General features: G+C 46.4%; 1 protein-coding gene across 3 annotated transcripts in view; it reads right to left on the bottom strand.

Annotated features, from left to right (window-relative positions):
* Positions 1 to 24,029, bottom strand: part of DGKG (diacylglycerol kinase gamma) — a 211,890-nt gene that overhangs the window by 66,635 nt on the left and 121,226 nt on the right. For all 3 annotated transcript variants that reach the window (XR_006818085.1, XR_006818086.1, XM_046003528.1), the window contains one exon: positions 1,715 to 1,805. Coding sequence is in view for 1 of the 3 variants with exons in the window: in XM_046003528.1 (XP_045859484.1) it covers positions 1,715 to 1,805 (91 nt within the window). In the remaining 2 variants the exon portion in view is untranslated. The remainder of the gene's footprint in view (positions 1 to 1,714; positions 1,806 to 24,029) is intronic.

Here is a 24,029-nt window from a genome sequence, read left to right as displayed (position 1 = left end):
AAAGACTCATTTGGGGTAGATAAGGAACACAGTAAATGCTCCCCCAAGCCATCAACAACCCATAATTTGAACAAACCCACCCCCCTCCAGAGATCCCCAGCGTCCTTGGCCCTGAGGCCACCAGCCCCCTCTGTCGTTGAGGAAGAGGCCTTGTGTCTTGGGCCCAGAAGGAAGCATGGGCAGGGTGGGAGGAGCCGGGAGGGCGAGCCGCACAGGCAGGGGAGCCGAACTGCTCTATTCTGGGCACAGTTTCAAGGCCAGCTGCAGGGAGAACAAGCAGGCGCTGTGCGTCTGCAGCTGGCAGTGGTTAGGCGAGGGCTGTCCCTCACTTGGGGTGTATTTAAAGAGACCCCACCAGACGATCATGCCAACAGGAAAAATGCACACACACGGGCTCTGTCGGTCTGGCTCAGTCTCTAGGCCCAGCCCCCGGCCTCGTCTTTCACTGCATCTCCCAGGCAGGTTGAGAGAAGTGGCCTAGCTCCTTGGCCTCTCCCAGGTGCAGCTGGTCCCACCTGGGGACACACAGCCCTGGCACCTGGGCCTTTCTGTCCTCCGACTGAGCTGGGCACAAGTTCCAGGGATTAGCCCTGACCAGCTCCGCCCACCCTGGGGTTGGTAACCCGGCAACCGGAGGGGAGAGGCAAGCAGATGAGTCAAATGGAAGCATAGAATCTCTGGCTTTGTGTTTTGTTTGTGAAAACTCCCTGGGAGCACAGGCTGGGCTGCCTTCGCCTTCGGCTGGAAATGGTGGGGCTTTCCCACACCGCTTTAAGCCAAACGCTCCTCCTCCAAGGGGTGCTCAGGTCCCACCTGACTGCTAATGCAGGCTTAAGGACAACGCTGGTGGGCCCTGGGGGAGCCCATCCTGGCTGAACCGGTTGGCCGCCTCTTTCACTTGTTTTTCTCAAGTGAATAGAGGCCCTAGGCCTGAATCCTGCGGGAAGGTGGCATGGTAGCTGAGGGAACTCATGGCCCCAGGCCCTGCCTAGCAGAGGCAGGCTCTCCGGTGGCCAGAGACCAAGGAGGCCTTCTCCTAGAGGTGAAGAGACTTCTGAGGGGAGCCCAGGAGTGGGCTGAGCGGGAGGGAAGCCTCAGGCAAGCCCGTGTGAGGCAGGCTGCTGCAAGTGCCTAGAGAGTTAGGAAAACACGAGTGTGCCAACAGCGGCAGCTACGGAATTTAAGGGGCCCATTTCGCGATGAAAAGTCAGGGCCGTCTGCTAAAAAGTTACCAAGAATTTCAAGATGGTGACATGAAGAACATTAACCCGAGGCCCCCCTGGGCCACTGCGCGCCCATGAAGCAGACCCTGGGTACCCCTGAGTCGGCTCCTTGAAGCAGCTGTGGCAGTGGAGGCCGAACGAGCTGGGAGATATGTGCCCTGTGCCTGTGGCTCCCAGACCTTTACCAGCCCTGGGGCACTGCCTCTCCCCCTTCCAGCAGCCTGTCTCCGTGTGCTGCCATAGTAACTATGTCTTTGCCTCTCTGAAAGGCGGGGGAATCGCAAGGCCACGGTGGTGACAGGGCTGAGGACAGGAATGGATCTCTAGCCCCAGAGCCCCATGGCCTCCCTGGACAGGCCAAGAAAGGGCTGGGAACAGGATGGAGACACAACAAATGGACTCCACTCGGGAGCTCTTCTTAAGGACCCCGGAGACATGTTCTGAGGGGGTGTGACAGTCCAGGGCCAGAACCAAGTTCTGGGAAGCCTTACCTCCAACTCTATGTGGTCGTGGAGCTTCTTACAGGTGGCGGCAAAGGTCTCTGAGGTGCCAAATTCAAAGTACCACAGCTTGTTCTTCATCCTGCCCGATGAAGAAGAGAGCTGGCTCAATAATCTGCCTTTAGAACAGTCATGGCAAATAGCTATGTTCTTAGGGCTGGGAGGCCCAAGCCCTCAGTATTCCCCACTCCTGTGTTCTCAGCACTTGTTAATCAGACGATTGGGAAGACATGTTTCACCAACTGTTCCAGCTATGAACTTCAAGGAAAAACCCGTTCATTTCTTAGACATCATGGCTACTTGGCTGAATTGCCAGTGGCTCTGAACTTCCTTGTCAGAGCAGCAGAAAGGCGTGCTTGCCTCTGCATCTGGACCAAGGGAAGAGTTCTATGAAAACCACTCAGAGAGGGGAAGTGCCATCATGCTCCGATGGCTGTCCCTTCTATGGCTGATGCAGAGGGACTTCCGGTAGAGCCCTCTCTTGCGTATCGTTGGGGAACAAAGGGAAGCTCAGACAGACTTTTCAGACTTGGGGTATTTACAGTCTCGGGGCAGAGAAGAGAGAGTCCCACACGAAACCAACCAAAACATGTGCTGCTTTGTCTACGCGCTCTACCTGAGGGAAGCAGAGTGGAGAGACTTAGACAGAGATTTGCAGACAAGGTGGAAAGAGAAGAAAAAAAGCAAGTTGCTTGGTAGCAAGAGCTCCTGCCATCCCCTACTCCCCAATTGCATCTGCTTAGGTCATGGCAATATTTCATTTAGTGGGAGAACTTGTCATTTGCTTTGAAGTAAGAGTTCACCATTTTGAGCTTTAAAATTTTTCAACATTTTCTTTAGTGGGGGGAAAAGAAAGGGATTCCTTCATGGCTGGGGGCTTGGCAAAGTCCGACACCGTGTCCTGACATTTGGTCATTTTGATCAGATGGTCTCACCAAGAAGTGTGTCTGCTGGTCTTCCATTCCTTCCATTCTACCTGTCATCTCATTGTGAGGGGCTGACTAAGAGAAGGGACACCTGTCCAGTTGATAAGCTGGCAGATTTTGCTAAGGAAGGAGTAAACAAAATCACATCTTTCTTGACACAGCCTTCAGGAGAGGAAGCCCTCTTGTGCACTCCTGACCCTCCAACCTCAGATTTGTGGCCTAAATGGAACGGAGCATTCTTTGGAGGGAAGAAGGCTCTTATTTTTTCCTAGTATTCCTTGGGCCACAGGAGACAGTCTTCAGAAAAGAAGACATCATTTATCGCTGCATTTCTCAAAGAGAACATAAAGATGACAAGACTGTGTTCATTGCATATGATTTCTAAGACCTAGTTGACTGGGAAGTAGCTTTTCTGATTCTATGTATGTATGAAAAGAAATAATAAATTTTGAGGGAAATAAGGATAGGCAGGATTTAGGGAGTTCTGCCTAATGAAGAAAGTGAGCCGAACTGGGTATACTTGTAACCAGACCAGGGCTTCTCAACTAGTGTGCTACAATCAGGCCTGCCTGGACTATGGATCCCTCTGTCTTCGGGTGGCCAGGCTGGCGTCTGGGGCCGACTGACCCCTGCTGTCACAGTGGGCATTCTCATCGGTGTGCCAAACAAGTGCTTTTGTTTTCTATGCCTGCCATGAAGTGAAAAATCTTGGGAAACACTGTTCTAGATCACTGGCTCTCTGTAGGCACAGCAGTGTGAATTCAGATCACCTGGGGACTTCATTAAGATGTAGGTTCTGATTTAGTCGTTCAGGGCTGTGGCTGGAGGATTCTGTGTTTCCTAACAAGCTGCTGATGTCGGTCCAGGGATCACACCTGGTGCTGTGAGGCTGCAGAGACAGATGGGTGGTTCTGAAACATTAGTATTCCTAAGAATTGGCTGGAGAATGTGATTAACATGCCGCTTCCTGGGCTTCGAGCTATAGAGAGTCCCTGTGATAACCATGGGATGGGGCCCAGGAAGAGACAAGAGCGCCCCAGGGATCATTATGCAGGTGGTCAGTGGTCATGAATTGAAGAAGCATTCCTCTAGCTACCAATGAAGTAATGGCCAAGGAAGAGAATGGACTGATTAAACCTGACAGGATTCCTCAAGGAGGATAAAATGAGGGTCAACGCCCTCCATAGACCATGATGGCAAAAGACCCAAGGACAGGAATAACACAGACTGTCATAAATGTCGAGGTTGAGCATTCCTCTCCGGCAGCGAGAGCATCTCTGTAGCCAAGAGACCTGCGTTGTGATTCCATTTTCAAATATCACTTCTGGTCTGAATCATGACTTTTGAAAGTTATTGCCAGGAGATTTAGAGTTTTAATAAAAATTTCCAGAAGCCACCAGCTATTTTTGCCCCAGAAGTGGCTCTTCTGATAATCTAATAAGGTTAAGAGGTCATGGTCAGGTCAGTGTAACAGAAAGACTGAACAGATCAGATTCCTCGTCTATGGCTGGTAAGATGCCCGCTGCTGCTCTGTAATCTCTGACAAGCTTTAAGCCTTAGTTTTCTCACCTGTAAAATGGAGTTGATAAAAAAAATATGCTTCAAAGGGGAAGTGAGAAGATTAAATGAGGCAATTGCCAAGCATTTCCCATAACGCTGGCTGCACAGTGCGCTCACCAAGAACATTAGCTACGTATGTATTGGCTATTATTTCAATGTTTGGGTTGACATATTTGGATAACATAGTAGGGCAAAAATGACAGATCGGGCTGGGTGGCTGTAGACATACGTGCGCATTTTTCTAGGGCAGGAAAAAATGTGATCTTATTTGTTGGATCATATGTCTTGACTTGTGGTCAGAAACATATGTTCTCCACATGTTTATTCTAATAGGTTTTTCCAGATCATGGACCACACCCTAATCCTTGGTTAATTATCTTGACTGGTCACACAATTGTCCAAAGACATGATGTTGATTAGGAATATGCTTCTGTGAAAGTGCATGTTTGGTGTGAGACAGCATTTATCAGTTGGAACTAGCGTTGGAACTAGATGGGGGTCTACTAGGTATACTGAAGACCAAAACATGGTACTACATGAGCCAGGCACCTGGGAAGGACAGACAAGGAAGAAGATCACAGAGTTACGAACAAAGCTTTAAGCCTTGGAAGTACCTAGGAGAAGGGCATCCAGTTCTTAGGGAGGCCAGAGGCAATCAGGGAAAACAACCTGGGGCGGGAGGAGCAATGCCAAGGTTGAGTTCTGAAGAACGTGGAAGGGAACAAAGAAAGGGGAGCATTCCAGGCAGAGGAAGAAGCCTGGCAATGGCACAGGGCAAGAAAGAGCATAAACTTGCTGCAGGTGACCTAAACTCAAGGTGAGTGGGCTGCTGATTGACCAGGTTAAGACTGGAAAGACAGGCAGGAGCACATCTGTAAAGGATGGGGATGTCACGCTTAGGTGTTTGGGCTGTATCTTTAAATCTATAGTGTGTCATGGACCATCCTTATGTGAGGCTGCTTGGGGGGATGCGTGAGGGGGCAGTAATAATCTCATCAGATTTGTGCTTTTTAAAAATCACTCTGTTCCAGACATTTCTGCAAAATAGACATCCAGACAGCCAACAGACACATGAAAAAGTGCTCCACATCACTTGGCATCAGGGAAATACAAATCAAAACCACAATGAGATACCACCTCATACCAGTCAGAATGGATAAAATTAACAAGTCAGGAAATGACAGATGCTGGTGAGGATGCGGAGAAAGGGGAACCCTCCTACACTGTTGCTGGGAATGCAAGCTGGTGCAACCACTCGGGAAAACAGCATGGAGGTTCCTCAAAAAGTTGAAAATAGAACTACCCTATGACCCAGCAATCGCACTACTGGGTATTTACCCTAAAGATACAAATGTAGTGATCCGAAGGGGCACGTGGACCTGAATGTTTATAGCAGCAATGTCCACAACAGCCAAACTATGGAAAGAACCTAGATGTCCATCAACAGATGAATGGATAAAGAAGATGTGGTGTATATATACAGTGGAATACTATGCAGCCATCAAAAGAAATAAAATCTTGCCATTTGTGATGATGTGGATGGAACTAGAGGGTATCATGCTTAGCGAAATAAGTCAATTGGAGAAAGATAATTATCATATGATCTCCCTGATATGAGGAAGTAGAGATGCCACATGGGGGTTTGGGGGGTAGGAAAAGAATAAATGAAACAAGATGGGACTGGGAGGGAGACAAACCATAAGAGACTCTTAATGTCACAAAACAAACTGAGGGGGGCAGGGGAGAGGGTGGTGGGGTTATAGACATTGGGGATGGTATGTGCTATGGTGAGTGCTGTGAAGTGTAAACCTGGCGATTCACAGACCTGTACCCCTGGGGCTAATAATACATTATATGTTTATAAAAAAATTAAAAAATTAAAAAAAATCACTCTGTTCCAAGTGTGGAAAGTGGCTTGGAGGGGGTGGGTACAGACTGGAGCCCTAGAGTGGTGTGGAGGTGCTGTAGAACAAATTGGGAAGGGCCTGAACAAAGGTAGTGAAAGTAGAGTAATGGAGAAGAGAATGCTTTCCAAGAGAGAAATTAGAAGGTGGAATTGACAAAGCTGATTGGTTGTGAGGAGCGAATGAGAAAGAGTCATCACAGAAACACCCAAGTTTTCATCTTAGCGTGAGAGATGGCAGGTGCCATTCACTGAGAGAGGGACACAGGAAATCAGTGCTCCAGTGGTGGTGGTCTTTTTTTTTTTAATATTTTATTTATTTATTTGACAGACAGAGGTCACAAGTAGGCAGAGATGCAAGCAGAGAGAGAGAGAGAGAGAGAGGAGGAAGCAGGCTCCCTGCGGAGCAGAGAGCCTGATGTGGGACTCGATCCCAGGACCCTGAGATCATGACCTGAGCCGAAGGTAGAGGCTTAACCACCGAGCCACCCAGGTGCCCCGGTGGTGGTCTTTGTAACTGAAGGACAGCTCTCTAGTGTTTTGGCCTATCGTCCATGCATCCATCCATAGAACATCTGTTGAGTCATCCTATGGGCCAGGCACTGTGTAAGCCTTGGAGACAGTCATGAATGAGAGTCTCTGGCCTCACAGATCTTCCATACTTTGAATAGCTTTCGCCAGACACTAACATTCGACCTCTGACCCATAGAAGAGAATGTGTCCAAAATTTAAGAGCTTTTACTTCTTTTTCTAACTCAGGCACGTTTTAGTTAGAAGTGGATATGTTCTATTTCCCTGGCCTATGGCCATGGCTGCTGAACATTTTACATAGGCTCTCTCTTTCAAGTCTCAGAAGAACCCCATTAAGTAGACACTATTGCTACAAATAAGGGAACTAAGACTTGGGGAGGATAAATAAGTTGTCTAAGGTTGCAAAGCCAGTTAGTGAAGAGTGGTGCCCAGCCCTGTCTGTGCTTTGCTGCCCTGCCACTGAACCTAGTATGCTTTTGTGGTGTGCTGCTGTGTGTCACTATCTTGCTTCCTAGACCTCTGTGGTTCTCCTTCCCCAGGTTGCTAAATGGATGCATTTGGGGATCTGTGTGGTCAGTGGTGACATCACATCCTAGGAGATATTGCCTGATGCACAGTGTCGGGCCCTCCCAGCTCCCAGGAGCCAGGGGGCTTCGAGAGGGGTTGGGATTGGATTTGTCATAGGAACCTCCTGGTTTTAAATCTACATAGTCTGACAGAGTCAGGGAGACCAGAACGGACCCTGGTAAAGATGCTCCCAAGACACCCTGCTCTTTGCCTTCTCTCAGCTCACCCAGAAATGGCACAGGGGCAGGCCCTGGGGACCATCCCCAACACTTGAGTGCAACAGGGAAAGCTGGAAGGCAAACCAGTTTAAGAGGCATGACAAATCAACTAGAACAGGTCCTGACCTATGGAAGGCACTCATCCCCTATATACATTTTGTTGATTGAATGTTGCTGATGGCCTGTCAGTAATCAAAGCACTGTCTTGATAATGAAGAAGGTCACTTATGTGTTTAATCAGAAAAGATAGCCACTAGCATTTATTTGAGATAATATAAAGAGGGGTTATTTTGATTGTCTCTGTCCTAACCACCAAAATGGTTGAAAGTTTGAGTACGAAGGCTGGGGCCATGGAGGGTCAAGCTAGAGAAAGGAAGGGACCCCTACTGGGATAAAGGTTGATCAGGTTAAGATGGCTTCCAGCACCCTGCCTGACTGAGAGGTCAGCCATTTTGGTGGGCCCCGAGGTGGAGGCTGGCTTCAAGCCAAGTGATGTAAGAGGAGAGAAGACAGAACCTTTCTTTATACATGTTGGAGTGTTGTTGCCAAGGATTTCACTGGTAGGCATATCTGAGGCAGGGCTCCCTGCAGGTTCCTAGTTGCCCATTTTCTCAGCTTCTGTAAGCTCAGCCTCCCATCATTGCATCCCAAATGCCCAGCTTCCCATCACTGCACACCGAGACACCAGGGGAGCGGCAACAGGGATACTTAGGGTCTGTCTACACTGACAGAGCAGATCTGTATAGCATGGAGTGCTGGCGAGTTTTTTGTTGATCTGGAACTAGACTCTGGCCTCTTAATTTTGTACTCTGCTAAACATTTTACATATATTATCTCTTTTTACTCTCAGAAGAAGTCTATGAATAGGTCCGGTTGCTACCAATAAAAAATTCACAGATGGAAGTACATTCTCCTCTGCCTCACTTTCCCTTTTCACCCTTCCGTTGGCCAGCACCAGCACCAGCACCTTTCCAAAGCCTTTGGTAAAAGCCTACAGGCATGTGATAATCTACAAGGGGGCAGAGGGACAGGCAGCCCTACCCCACCCTGCCAACCAGAGCCTGAATGCCAGTGTTCCTTCTTCTCTTTTGAAGATGCCTCCCCAGACACTTGACAGTTAGCCCCTGCTGGAGGGTTCCTGCCCTGCCTACGGTGCTGGTTTCTGTCTGTGTCACCTTCAGTTGTGCAAGAACATGGCATTTGGAATCTGAGAGTCTAGTGTTCTGCCACTTGCTGGCTAGGTGAGTGATAGGAGTTCTTTGAAACTTCGTTTCTTCTACAAAATGGGGATATTCTTTTCTTTTTTTTTTAAGATTTTATTTTATTGGGGGGGGGCAGTGGGACAAGCAGACTCTGCTGAGTGCAAAGCACTACAGCCCTGAGATCATGACCTGAGCCAAAATCAAGAGTCAGACTTTCGAGCCCCTGAGCCACCCAGACACCCAGGAATATGATTTTCTATCCCACAAAATTGTGAAGATCCTGTGGCAAATACACAGCACCAAGCAGTGTTTACTGCATGGGAAGGACTCACTAACGGTTCTCTCTAGTTACTAGGGGATGCCATCCCTGGAAGGCTCATTCCCCTATGGCTGCTGGGGGAGGGGCAGGAGTGGGGTGCAGGGGTCTATCCTAGACAGCCAGTGTATTTGAAGAAAATAAAGCTAACAATGTTTTAGTGACTTCTAGAATGCTTTTTCTGCATCTCTCTTCCTGAGTTTTTTTTGGCTCACCATATCTTCCCTTCTCATAATCACCTTTTAGCTGGAGATGACTAATCTTTAGCCAGTTGTCCCAGGGCAGGTTTCCATGTCCACAAAACTCCTAGGTGCACGGTCAACCTCGAAACTATCATCCAGCTGAGCCCATCCTTGAGGCGGAAGACCCTCGTTGGGGCTCCTCAAGGGACTTTCAGTCACATGGAGGAGAGGCACATAGCAGGAGTGACACCATGGGTTGATTCTATTTCTGGGTTTTCTTAATTTCCCCCGGCTTTATAAGAAAATAACAGCGATTGCACACGAGTGAGTTGAATCTCTCATTTGACAGATGAGGGCCAAATGAGACTAATTAAAAATGTTCTTTTGTATTTGTCAGCAGTTTAAGGCTGGATTCAGTCATCATCCCGACAGCCTATGAATAGGCCACTTTCAAGGATGTCCCCAAGTAAAACCAAGCTAGCTGCTGGGCATTTTTACCCACAAAGGCAATGGAGCTTCTGATGGCCCTTTTCTGATATTCTAGGAAGTTTTAAGGGCAACAGACTTTTGAAGTCATGAAAACATGAAAACATTTCTTTGAGTTTAGAAGGCTACAAAGAGGACCCTACAGCTATTTCTAGAAATAGGAGCCCTTGAAGTGATGGTATCCCTCTTTGTGGTTTGGACTTTGATAATCAGGTTCCCTGAGTAGGTCATGACTCAGTCAGTCAGGCCTTCTTTCTCGGCCTTGTCAAGCAAATGCTCCCGGCAAGATGGGTTCTGTGTTGTGTGGAGGGGGCGGACTGATGTGGTGGAGGGCGTGCTGGGCCAGCTGGCAGGAGCTCAGCCTCGTAGGCCTAGTTCTCATACACGTCGGCATGTGACACCATGACTTACTTGGGGTGTCCTGGCCTCAGTTTCCTCGTCACAATGAAGGGTTTGAAATGGCGGATTTCTAAGGTTTCTCCCAGCTCTCTAAACAACTAGAGATAACACAATCCAGGACAGGGTGGGAGGGCCCACATGCTGTCACCATGTTGGGGTATGGGCCCCAGTACTGTCAGAACTGTCATCTTTTACAGAGAAGCCAGAAATACGTCTGTATGTTTAATCTGATTATTAGAGCGAGGCAACAAACTCATTTTTGGGTTATTCTTTTTTAGAGAGGGGGAGGGAGGGCAGAAGGAGAGAGAGAGAATCTCTCCCAGGCATGGGGATGGATCTCACGACCCTGAGATCATGACCTGAGCCAAAACCAAGAGTTGGACACTCAACTGACTGAGCCATCCAGGTGCCCCTGAATAAATTTTTTTTAAAAGACCCAAATCTACACATTGGGGGAAACCTATAGCTACCCAACACACTATTTCACTACATTAATTATAAATTTTCACAAGGTTCAGCTCAATCGGAACACAAAGCAAAGAATTTCAGTTCCTGCTCTCAGGGATTTGTTGAGTTACTGCTGGGGCTACTGCTACTCCTACTGAAGATGGCAGACCAGTGTCAGGTTACTACGGTGAAGAATAATCTAGCAAAATTAAACAGATGTGATCACGCAGAAAGAACAAACGCAACCTGAGCTGAATTGTAATTGAATGATGAAGGTCAGTAGTAATAGTGAGAATACTTTATCTGTTAACATTTTACACTATTTGAATACCAAGGACCTTTAGAAGTTTAGTAATTGCGTTAACTGAAGTTTAGATCAAAGGTTTAAAAAAAACAAAAAAAAGAGCCGAGGCAGGTGGGCTTGGTTCTAAGGCCAGGATATTAAGTCCTGTAAGGGGCCTGTGACTGTCCCCTCACAGGTGCTGTAGAGGCCATCTGTGTCACCCGCACACCCAGCTGTCCTGGCCCATCAGAAACCTTGTCACCGCATCTAATCCACCCTGCATGCTGGCCCCTGTTCTCACTGCTCACTGGAATGGGCGCTCCATGACCCTGAGGCACGGAGCTGTGTGTGAAACAATGTTTTCCAAGAGGGGGCACTGGCCCCTGCGCTCTAAGGGAAAGTGACCCCCCAGCAATCAGGAAGCAGGCTTTATAAATAGCTGGTTTTTGTTCTCCGAGTGTGACTCTTGTGCCCACGGTTCCTGCCAACAGATTTGTCTTGGCTCAGTGTATTTCGGCTTCAAGGAGGCAAGGTATTTGCTGGCTGTTTTCCATACTGGGGACAGCTTGGTGTTCACGGCACTCAGAAAAATCTAGGGTGGTGACTAGATTAGACAACTGGAGACCAGAGACCAGGAGGGGGTGGGTAGAATTGTGGGGAACAAAAAAAGAGGGAAGGGCTCAAGAAGGAGCTAAAAGAAACAAGAAGGCCAAGAAAGGAGGAAGGACATGCCTAGCATGTATTTTGCAATATAAATACGGAATCCTCTTAATAACCTATGTTATAATCACCTTAATAACTTCTTAGCTCATTTTCACGTGTGAAAAATTACCTGTAAAATCACAGATGACAGATCGTTTGCACTTAAGGGGCCTTTGGGGTCCGGGGATTCCCAGCCAGGAGATCACAGGTTCCAAGGAATCTTCCAAAGTATGAAAGGAGTCCATGAGTTGCTGTCAACATTTCTTAATGTGAAACAGTATTTGTGCATTTGCTCATAATAAAGACTGCATAGGCTAACTTGTGGGTTAAAATTTTTTGCCATGGAATGGAATTAAACCAATTACATTGGTCAACTCATGGTAACCAGAGCCACTGATTGCATAGTAAATGCGTGGTGTTGAATAACAAAAAATGGGAAAACAAATTATTACTTGGAACAGCTTTATGGCTGACAGAAATCTTATTCAATATGGCACCCATGGTGGTGAGGGATGTGGAATGCAGAAAAATAGGGTGCATGCAGAACTGCTAGACCATACCAGCCCTGGAAGGTGGTTCTCTTCTAAGCCAGAGCAGTCTTCTCATGGTACAGATTAGGAAGCTCAGACCAGTCCTTGGTGACATACTGGCTGGAATTCAAGGCCCAGCTCCGACTTCTAGTCCGCGTCCCTTACCTTTCCACCTGCCCTGGCTCCTGTTGCTGTGCCTGGGATGCATCCGAGAGAAGTGGAAGAGTCAGCCACTTCAGGGGACCTAGTGCCTACAAAGCTGCAGCCATTCTCCGTGGTGCAGTGGCTTTGTTCACATCTCCCCAGCCACAGGCATGGCTGAGAGAGTGCGGCTCTATGTTGGCCGACTCTGGTTGCTCAGGGCCCTGTGGCGCTCTTCTCCACAGAGTCTGTGGTCTGGGCCTCTTTACTGGCCTCTGGTCTCCACTCTTCTCTCGAAGCAACAAAAGGCCAAACCCACTGGGCAGCCTCTCCACCATTCTGATGGAGTCTGGGGTCCAGACAGTCTATCCCCTCTGAACAATGACGCTTCTCTTTCACGCAAGACCGTTTGTTTCTGTGGACTACGGACATAGTCTTCTTTGGTAAGCTCTCCCCATTTCTGTCTGGCACCTGACGAAATCTCCTCCTAAGGGCAGGACTCCAGCATGAAGGCTGCCAAAGTCTGAAATCTGATCCTCCCCCACGGTAGCATTGATGACGTGTGTGTGTGTGTGTGTGTGTGTGTGTGTGTGTGTGTGTGTGTGTAGACACACACAGGCCAGCACAGCGAGGCTTCTCTGATACTCCGCCGCGAAGCACACTTCACAGCCATGGCCTCTCTGAGGTGACAGGGTCTCTAGAATTTCCACAGCCCGACTTGAGATCTGCTGCAGTGATGACCATGCGACCCCATGGTCCTGGCACTTTGGGGGTGACCCTCGGGAGTGACAGCTGGTGAGGCAGCTAGGGTTTTCCTCTCCTGAGGGCCTGAGTGTCTGGAATGTTCTTCCAGTCAGTATCTGTCCTTGCCAAGAGAAAATCATTCCCTTCCCCCATCCAAAAATTAAAAAAAAAAAATAAATGGAAAAATCTCACAGAGTTTGGCTGTTTTCAGCAATCTTTTCTTCCTTTGAAGATTTATTTGTGGAACGAAAATCCCCCTCGGCCAATTTGGCCGATGCTAGAGGGCTCTGAGTAAGTTTGCTCTCCCAGGTCTCAGAGAGCAAAGTCAAATACTGGGACCAAAAGAAATCCTGTGCCTGGAGGAAAGGGGGCAAAGGCAGGTGGCAATGGGTGTTTCTAATGTTCTGTAATGACTGCTTAGTTGTTGTGTATCTTTTTTTTTTTTTAAAGTAGGATGCCCAATGTGGGACTTGAACTCGTATCCCTGAGGTCGAGTTGCATTCTCTACCAACTGAGCCAGGAGGGCACCGCTATGTACCTTTTTGATTCTGAACTATGCTTTACCAGCATTCACACGTCCATCAGCCCGGGAGGCTGGTCTTCAAAGGCAGGTGGGGACAGTTAAGGCCCAGGCAGGAGGAGATGGCTGATTAGAACATAAGTCCCAAATGCCTAGAAAAGGCAAGCCACTTTGCTGGAATGGAGCTCATGTCCAAGAAGGCTGCTTCCTGGGTCCCGACCAAACAAGGCTAGAAACTAGAAACCATCCAGGCTAGTAGAGGCAACCCTAGAAGCAGGTCTACACCCGCTCCCTACTGTGATCGCCAGTGGGCCCCTGAGAGAGAGAGCAGAGCTTCGCCTTCCGTCTGCACACCCTTCCGTCCAGCTCCCCCTCCATCTGTTGAGAGTCCTCTCAGTCCTGACTTTCCCCGTGTTTATTGTGTGCTGCCACTGCACTAGCTGTTTTGCAAACCCACGAGTCCCCCTCTCGTGGTCCTCACGTCTACGCTCAGTGGTTTTTCTATCGATGCATCTGAAACGTCCTTCAAACTGCAAAGCTGGACTGGAACGGTATCACAGTGTCGGAGGCAACAGAGGAGCCTGCTCTCTTCTCTCTCTCCCACAAGCAGCTTTTCTGAACAGGGGGCTGTGCCAGACTTATGGTAGGTCAGGTTACAACAGCTCCGTGGTTAAGCCAGCTGCTGTCACTCTGAGCATATTTCCCCATAGAAACGATGTGATTTTGAGGTTGGTTCCCAGGCTAACCTACAAAAGCCAATTAACCGATTATGTATCTAGTTTTGGAGACAGCTACGTGGAGCTGAGGCAGCTCTGGCTGGAAGCCAGAAAGGCCTGGGTTCAAGCCGCAGGTCAGTCACTTACTTGCCATGTAGCCTTGGGCAAGTCATTTAGTCTCTGTGCCGTAGTGTCTTTATCTTGCATTGGGATGATATTATCTACTTTGCAGCGTTTGGGGGAACGTTCAAAATGGGCCATCTGATACACCCTGGAATAAGAGCACAGTAGAGCTCATTGCCACGTATAAAATTGGCTTTGTGGCCCCATGGATTCTGAATTCCAATTGGAAATACAAGCGGAGCACCTTTCTGGCTGACTTAGGATTGGAGAATTTTTGCTTTCCTGGGAAAGGGACATGGCGTGTCCTCAAATCCCTGGTGGCTACTCCGAAGTCTGGGCTGGAGTTCTTAGAATGGGACAGGAGGTGCCGGAAGGAAGTAAGAAGGAGCAGAGGTAAGAAGGTGGGTAAGGGCACAACGTAGGTACGCATCCTCTTTCTTCCTTCTGCTCTCACAAAACTAGACGATGATATGGTTACTTCTTCCCAAGTTTCCCGTGCCTTCCACACCACCAAACAGCCAGCCGGACACCTCCTGGTCAGAGTGCAATACAGACGAACTAGTTCTCCCCTCCTTCTTGTACCTTTTAAGTCATGAAACCGTTAGCAAGGCAAGCCAACGATTCATTAGATGGGGCACATGCCTGGATAAAACCCCCTTTCCGTCCCTATTGCATCTTCTTCCCGTGCCAGTCTTAAAAATCTTAACTAGGAAAGCACTCGCCAGAGCCTCACTCTGCCGGAGAAGGCTGCCGTATACGCTGCCAGCAGAATCCTTTCTATTTTGCCCTTTAGAAAATCTCATCCATATGCTCTCGGCTTTGCTTCCACTCTGATGTTTGTGACTTCTGATACTTGTGTATGCACTCCTAACACCCACTGCAGTGACTGTGATCATGTGAACTTGTCCCCCTTGTGAGCCTGGCATTCTGGTTGTGTGTTCAAGCCCACCAAATCCCTGCGGTCTCTCGGAGGTCATGCTCACTCCCCTGAGAAGCCCAACACATTCCCTTTGCCCCCTCACTGTGCTCTTGGCAGACATGTCCCCACTGTGGATGTGACCCCGCGGCTCCTGCCTGTCAGTTCCTCGGGAGAACTGCTTGGCACCTCGTCTGCGAGGCTTCTTATTTCTAGCTCACACCTGCTGCCCCACCATGGGCTGTGATTGTAGAGTTTCATGTGAACATTCTACTTTATCCCCTTTAAATCTCATTTTAAAGCTCTCCCGTTTGGTCTTCAAGTCTCTGGCCAAAAATATTCCTCTTGGTTTATGGGACAAGCTCCTGATTCCTTGCCAGGAATCAGCACTGAGATCCATGGTCCTAAAGAACAGTCGTTCTCAGATCCGTTACAGAGCAGCTCTGTGTTCCCCATACGTGCCTGTTTCTTCTAAAACCATGACTCATGGCTGATGAAGAGACTTGAACATCACCTCTGCCCCACGTCCCTTCATTTCCTACGCAAGACACTAGAGTCACTAAGGATAATGACCAGGATTCTTCTGGATGTGTTACTTGCCCCCACACCCACAGGCAGCAGGGGGTTATAGGAGTACGTGTACCTCCTTTTGTCTCTAGTGCAGACGTTTTCATCAAAGTCAATTCAGCAAAATATTGGTTTCATAAGATGCTCTGGGGTAGGGGAATTCTATGGTCAGGTAAATTTGGGAAACTATCTTGCTTTTGCATGGTGTCAAGAGGTTAGAATCTACACTAAAGGCTCTATAATATTCCACAGAAAAGAAATATACTTGGAATTTCCCAAATGAATTTGATGATTGCCCTCCTGTGAGTTTCCTTTTAGCATCCCACAGAACGTATTCTTACCAATGCTGCTTTGATGCATGCTTGAAGCAGACAGCCCAAGAAGCTACCTATATGAGTCTGCTGGCTGGCCCGCTTTCCGTTCTCCAGAAGACACAGGACTGTTCACCTTGGATACAGTCTCAGACTTTTGTTTGTTTTTTTCTCCCCAAACAGGGATGGGGTATTTTCTCTTTATTTCCATATTATGTCCATTTATTAGTCAGCCTCTGACCTTGCTTTATGTTGCCTTGACCTACTGAGTTCGTTTTCTTCCTGGATCATTTCCTTTAGGGCATCTAGAAACCCTTCTTCAATGCAAAAACACTGATCTCTTAAGCTTCCTGGAGCTCATTCATTCCCTCCTCTGGGAGGAGACCAATTTACATGTGCAGCACCAGTAATTTGTGATCAAGGTCAAGCGAGAAAAATCAATAATTGGCCCCCATCACATGCCTAAGGTGATATTTCTTGAGCAATAATGTGACAACTTGGAGGCCCTTGGATCTTATGAGGCCTGGAAATGTGTTTATTTGACTTGCACTACGGTTTCTTAAATTGGAGGATTTTATATACACACCTGGAGCCAAGCTTCTCTTGAGATATTGGATTTGTTAATACTGAGTTGCTTTCCAACCTGGCAGCAATTGGCTGGAGCTGAGTTCTGGCTGTTCCCATGACACAGAGCACATGCTCTCCAGTTTGCCAGAGTCCCCGGCACTCCCTAGAGCCCCACGTCCTCTCACCTCCCTCACTTAAATTAACTACCTCGCCTCTGCTGCCATTTTGATCTGTGACCCCTCACAGAGACCTTTGTAGTTTCCTCCTAGGAGTTTTCTTAGGAGCTGCCTCAAAAGGGTCTCCCCCACCTCCTTCCCCATCTGATTCCTCCCATTTGAGCTGCTGGGACCTTTGGCCACGAGTCCTAATATATGTCTAATGTCAAGGGCTGATTAGTTATGGCAGAGTAAGAACTGAAGCCATTGGCATTGGCATTGCACTGACCGTATGCTAAGAAAGACAGTATCATCCCAAGGCTACATCTTCAGAGAGAAAACTATTTTCAGTTGCTGTGTGTTTACAGGTTAGGTACAACATGTTAGGCTTATCAGCTGCTTGACCAGCATGGAACACCAACAAATGAACTCATCCTTTCCTGAAGAAGTAGCTCAAGCTCACGTTTACCTTTCCACTGAATTTTCTACTTTGCAGAAACGATGGTTATTATGAATGCTAACATTATGCTATCAAGTCTTGATTATTAAAGGACAAATTATTATCCAGTCCTCAAATCCCTTCTTTTCTAACTCATTGGCTTATTGCTGGTGGTTTCATTTTTCTTTAGTATAGTTATCACTAGCTTGGTGGAGAGCAAAATTAAAAGTACAAATCATGAACCAGGCCATCAGCTCAAGTCAGAGAGCATCCTGTTTATTATCTTTGCCTCAACACTGCACATGTCTGCAGAAACCCTGATGATCAGCAGCCTACCTTCCTTTCCCTGGCCAAGTTTAGGGCTGAGGTGATGCAGGAGAGGAAAGGGAGAACCTGATGAATTAGAAGCTAATTAATAGGAATGCATTGATAACTCCAGTAAGTTTCACAAGACTAACAGTTTGGGGTTTTAATTCACCCGTGATGTTCCTACCACCTCTTGCCTTATGATAATCCAAAACAGGAGACTGCAGACACACTTTCAGCCCACTGAGTTCAAAGGCAAGGTACGGTACTTGGCTTGATTGGCACTTTGGAATGCTCTCCAAAAAGCTCCACTTTGGAGATTAAAGGGACTCTTGATTCGACAGAATAGAAAAATCTTGTTACTAGACAATGAGGAGTTTCAGTCTAAGTGTAGATCCAATAAACATGACTACATAGCATTTATTATACGTAGCATGTAAGTCCCTGACGCTTTAGCAGTTGGAGGGTATAAGTACATTCTTGGAATGAGGAGAGCCTCTCTTTCATTGAAGAGCATTAGAAGATAGGGAAACTGCTTTCTTAGTAAATGGTGAAGTGGTAAAGCCCAAAGGAAAAAAAGAATTTAAACACTCATTCGATCTTCAAAGTAGAGATCTATAATCTTCAAAGTAGAGATTTGATGACCCCTCTCCGAGGTGTGTTTACAGAAAGATGCTTACACTGGGAAGGGGGCTGAAACCCAAGTGCCAGTCCAAAGCCTGGAGTCTGCAAGATATTACTACAGTTAAGAATTACAGCACTATCCATGGAAACGAGAGCGGCTACAGTGTACTTGCTTATGGACCGCTATAGGTTCTCCTCACGAATTCCCATAATAATCCACAGTATCACACCAACGTCTGAAACATTTCACATCCACTCATTTATCTGCTCTCATTCTCAGAAGCATCCTATGAGATAGCTGTGATTTCCATTTTACACACCAGAAAATGAAGACTCAGGGAAGTGAGTAACTTTCCCCAGGGCAGAGAGTAAGTAAGAGGCAGGGTAGAAGCTGAAACTCAGCTCTGATTTTTGGATGCAGTGAAACGCAGGGATTAGTACCTACATTTCATGTGAGGGGAACACAGCCTAACATATGGAGTTGTAAGGCCATTTGCCTGGGGTTTCTGGAGAGATAATTTGCTTATTTCACCAGGGATTTACCCGGTTTCCTGATTAAGTACAGCAAAAGGCTGCTTTCAAAATTTCCTTTGGCCATGGGGCACCCGGGTGGTTCAGTTTTTAAGCCTCTGTCTTCGGCTCAGGTCATGATCTCAGGGTCCTGGGATCGAGCCCCGCATCGGGCTTCCTGCTCAGTGGAGATCCTGCTTCCCCCCTTCTCTCTCTGCCTGCTGCTCTGCCTACTTGTGCTTTCTCTCACTCTGTCAAATAAATAAAGTCTTTTAAAAAAAATTCCTTTGGCCAAACAACAAATACATTAAAACTGTATTTAGCAAATATTGTTTGAAAAGAAGGATTAAAATTAATCATTGGAATCTTTCTTGAGAATATCTATTGTTTTTCAATCTCTCTTTCATTAAACATGGCAAGTATGAACAGTTTAAGGAAACTATATCAGACTGAATACACTAATCATATCAGTTCTAAATATAAAGAGGGCTCTGGTGTATCACAGAAACACCCCTAATACAAAAGGATGACAATTCTCCAAAGTTCTAATTAGTAAAATATAACAGACGGATAATAAACTCTGAAATTTTTTTTTTGGAGACAAAAAAACCCAAGCAAAAAAAAACCAAACAAAACAAAACATGTTGAACTAAGTTTAGAGGCCACCTAAGTCCATTTCTGCTTGAGAGAATCTGAAATTGTGGCAGTAAGGAAGAGAGAATGACGTGTGGAATTTTGTTCAATATGAATTTCTACTTCCCCAACCAAACAGCACTCTTCACAGTTCAGGGCTTGTGAAAAAAGCCCCATGGTTGGTTTCCACAGTTTCCCTGGCCCTGATTTGCATGAACTCCCCCAGGTTAGCAGAACTGATTCCTGTTTGCCTCTCTCCTGACAGCCCTCTTCTTTCTGTCTCCCTGAGGCTTACCTCATCTCCTGTCTCTCTGGGTCTCTCTCTGACCTAACACCCTATACACCCAATATGTTTCAGTATAAAAGTCCCCATGTTCCTGGGAGCCCTGGAATTTGGGCTCTGGAAATACTCTGCAAGATAATTCATCTCTTCACGGACCTATTCACAAAGTATCTGCTGACTGACCACCTTCCTGTCCACTCACTCACACTACGCACAGTGTAGAGGTCATGCTGCGGCTGCTTTCCCTCCCTGTCTTCCCACCCCACCTCAGAACCACTCGCCTCTCTTCACATCGAGTGTCCTCTCGCAAAGCACCTCTGCCCTTTGCCCAGCCTGCTTCTCTCCTCCTGGCTCCTTCTTTCCTCAGGGCATTTCCATTTCTTTCTCAAGCTCAAATGTAACCTTCTTTCTGAAGTCTAATCCTACTCTCCCTCAGTTAGGTGCTCCCACAACACCCTAATTATTCATGGCTCCTTGTTCGAACAAAGCCCACCATATTATACTGCATATCCTTCTTTTGTGACAGCTTAAGGGAGGGTGGATATGGTTGGTTAACTTGTGTTCTCTAAGAAGCTCTGTGGAAGGCCTAGCCCCAGTACTTGCGAACGTGACTGTATTTGAAATGGGGGTCTCTGAAGATGTCATCAAGTTAAGGTGATGTCATCCTGGGTTAGGGTGGGACAAATACAATGACTCGGAGTCCTTAAAAGAAGAGAGACATTTGGACAGAGAGACACAGAGGGAGAAAGCACGTGAAGATGAAGGCAGAGATTGGAGTTTTGTAGCTCCAAGCCAAGGGATGCCAAGAATTGCTGGCAACCACCAGAAGCAAGAAGAGAGGCATGGAACAGATTCTCCCTCAGACACTGGGAAGAAACTAATCCTGCTGACACCTTGATCTCAGACTTTTAGCCTCCACAATTGTGGGGGAATACATTTCTGTTATTGGAAGCCACCCAGTTTGTGGTAGTATGTCATGACAGCCTTAGGAAATGAATACATCGGTGATAGCTTCTGGATATGCTCATCTTCCCAACTAGACCCATGGGCTCCTGGAAGTAGGGGCTGTGGTAATCCATATTTCTTCAGTCACAGTACAAATACTGACACAGAATAGATGCTCAACACATTCTGGCTGAATGAGGGAACGTTCTCAGCACCATCCTTCTGCTTGTAGGTCAGTGGATCTCAAGAGGGTTCACTTCTGTTAGTGAGCAAGCTTAGGAATGAGGTGGAGAGATAACGGGTTAGCATCAAAACGATGACTGAGAGAAGACAAAGCAGAAAAAATCAAAGTGGGAAAAAATGTGTCAAAAACCTTGTAGGTGGACTGTAAGAGGAAGTGGAGGTCAGGGCTAGGGTTGGTCAGGGAGGGAGTGTTTTGAATATTTAGGACTGCATTTTGAAATAATGGGTGATGATCAGGCCCCAGAAGGAGATGCCACACTAGACTGAGGGGTCAGGGTGGAGTAGGGAATGGGGAGCAAAGGAGCAAGCAAGTGAGAAAGCCGGACTGGCATTTGGGAAAAGATATTTATAAAGGGTCCTAAGGCAAAGCACGCCTTTCTCTAAGATGGGACAAGGATTGTGGCAGCAGGTCCTGTGTGACAGAAACAGGACAAAAACACGGGCAGCTGCCAAAGTGAGGACCTGAGAACAAAGAGTATGAAGACGGCCGGGGCCCAATGAGGAAATCCTGAGGAGGGGACAATGTGGGGACCAGCTGGGAGCTAAGGAACTAAGGAGGTAAAGATCTCCCAGGGGGCACCCCAGTACGTTGTTGGGGTGGGGGGCAGAGGGCTCTCATTCAGTGGGTACCATAAACTCACCCCTGGGCTCAGAGAAGATGCTGTGTTTGTCATCCAGATGGATGAATCTGGCTCCTCTTTTTAGAAACTTTTGCAACATATTCCACAACTTCTCTCAATAACTCAGTTTAGCCTTTAATAGGTCTCCAGGCCAGGAGAATCTTCCTCCCATCCAAAACAGCAATTCCTCACATTAGAAGCACATTTTCTCCCTCTCATTCTTTCCTGAGTCCAGATGAAAAGTAAGGTGTGGTCACTATTTCCTGTTGTGAATCCTTCACACTGTTGAGGCCTAGTCCCAACATATTCTCTGCTTCTTCTCTCCAAAAAACCCAAAACCAAACCAAAACAAAAAACAACAGCAACAACAACAAAAAAACAAAACAAAAACAAAAAAACTCTCCCCTGCAAAAAACTATTTTGGTTTACTTAAGGTTTCTTCATGGGGCCGTTAATTATCTCTGTGGTTCTTCTTTAGTCTCTTTCTTGGGTGTCTCCTTGGTCATGGGGCACCAAACTGGGCCTCCAGAGATGCAGGGAAGTGCAGCAGGATCAGTGGAGGCTGTGGAGCCAGACCGAGCTAGGTTTTAATAGCAGCTGCCCTGTTACCTAGTTGTATGTTCTTTGATACATACAAGTGGAGCCTCAATGTCCTCATCTGTAAAATGGACCAACAGTAGTTACCGTATACTTGGAAAGTTGTGCTGGTTAAAAATAATGTAAGTGAAATTCTTGAAAACATTAGAAAATGATGGCTCCCATTGTCGGTGTTGGTTGGAGCAATGCTGATGACATTGGGAAAACCACCCTTTAAGGACTTTAATAAACACCCAGGAAGTCTGTGTGCTTAAACCACAACATCACTGCATAGTTCAGATGTTAACTCTTGCTGCCTCTCACGGTCACATAAAACACAAACTGGTCTTATTCCTGTACAGCAAAACCTCGTACAGGACGAGTACAGGACAAGGAACTGTGCTTCTGAGGGTCAAATTTTCAATTTTCCTTCCACAAAAGTGAAGTTGCATAATGTATCAGTTATTTCACTTGCAAAGGGACTTGAGTAATGTTATCTTTAAAACTCTCATAGTGAATGAACAAAATCATTGGGATTTTTTTAAATCCGAGAAGACTAATAAAATTCCCACTGGAGGGGCGCCTGGGTGGCTCAGTGGGTTAAAGCCTCTGCCTTTGGCTCAGATCATGATCCCAGGGTCCTGGGATCGAGTCCCGCATCGGGCTCTCTGCTCAGCAGGAAGCCTGCTTCCTCCTCTCTCTCTGCCTGCCTCTCTGCCTACTTGTGATCTCTGTCTGTCAAATAAATAAATAAAATCTTAAAAAAAAAAAATTCCCACTGGAGATAAACTCACTCTAATCAGCTCCTTTATATCAGCTTCCTTCCAAACCCTGTAAATACTATTGTGTTAATAGTATTTTTTAAAAAGATTTATTTATCGGTGGGGGGGGGGGGTAGGGATAGTGAGTGCGAGTGGGGCAAGGGGCAGAAAGAGAGGGAAAAGATCCTCAAGCAGACACCCCGTTGAGCTTGGAGCCCAATGTAGGCTTGATCCCAACTTGAGCTGAAATCAAGAGTTGGACACTTAACCAGCCAGGTGCCCCTACTGTGCTAATAGTGTTTTAAACCAGTGTGCACAGTGTGATCTCAAGTAAATAAAATTGTACAGAGCAAGTATGGGGAAAAGATATTATAATGCTAAAAGTGTTTATTTCCTGGGGACAGTATGATTTGTTTTCCATAATAAGCCCTGATTACTTGTATAAAGAAAATTTTTTTGAGAAATGGCACATATAACTACAAAAACATGTTATTGCAAATATTTAAAAATACGTGTATCAAGTAAACCGCTGAAAAAGGTAATATTGTGTTTCTGAGTGATGACACTATAAATGATTCGTTTCTTTTTTAACTTTTCTGAACTTTACAAATTATTTATTTATTGAATATTTTTAAATTTTTAAAAAATATTTTATTTATTTGACAGTGGGGGGAGTGACAGACAGAGGCAGAGGGAGAAGTAGGCTCCCCGCTGAGCAGGGAACCTGCTATGGGACTCCATCCCAGGACCCTGGAATCATGACCTGAGCCAAAGGCAGACACATAACCAACTGAGCCAGCCAGGCACCCCTACAAATTATTTATAATAATACTGCAAAGTATTATGTAATCATACTTTATGGTCTATTATTAAATAATGATAAATGCATTGAAAAAATTTATCAAGAAAAATGAAGAGAAAAAGGATGTCACGTATTGCTGTATTGATGACTCATGTCCTATGACCAACAGGTATTTATTTGTCCCTTTCAGAAAATCACCAAATCTCAGAATTTAAGGGCTTCTGAGTCATCCAAGATGACTATTATTTGATGTAGGATCTATTTTTGTAATAATATAAATAATAATAATAGTAGTAGTAGTGATATAGTAACAGTGTGCCAAGCCTTTGTAATAAACACTTTAAATGCATTGGTCCATTGGAGCTTCAGAATAATTCTATGGTACTTAGGTAAGGTATTTGTAATAGGCAGAATAATATCCTGAAAATGTCTACTTTCTAATTCCTGGAATCTGTGACTATGTTAATTCATACGGCAAAAGGCAATTAAAATTGCAGGTGGAATTGAAATTGACAGTCAGTTGACCTTGAGATAGGGAGATAATCCTGAATT

Source organism: Meles meles, chromosome 4, assembly GCF_922984935.1.
Source record: "Meles meles chromosome 4, mMelMel3.1 paternal haplotype, whole genome shotgun sequence".
In the NCBI taxonomy this organism is placed as follows: domain Eukaryota; kingdom Metazoa; phylum Chordata; class Mammalia; order Carnivora; family Mustelidae; genus Meles; species Meles meles.
The sequence above is the reverse complement of the archived record's forward strand: the minus strand, read 5'-3'. Positions and strand labels throughout refer to the sequence as shown.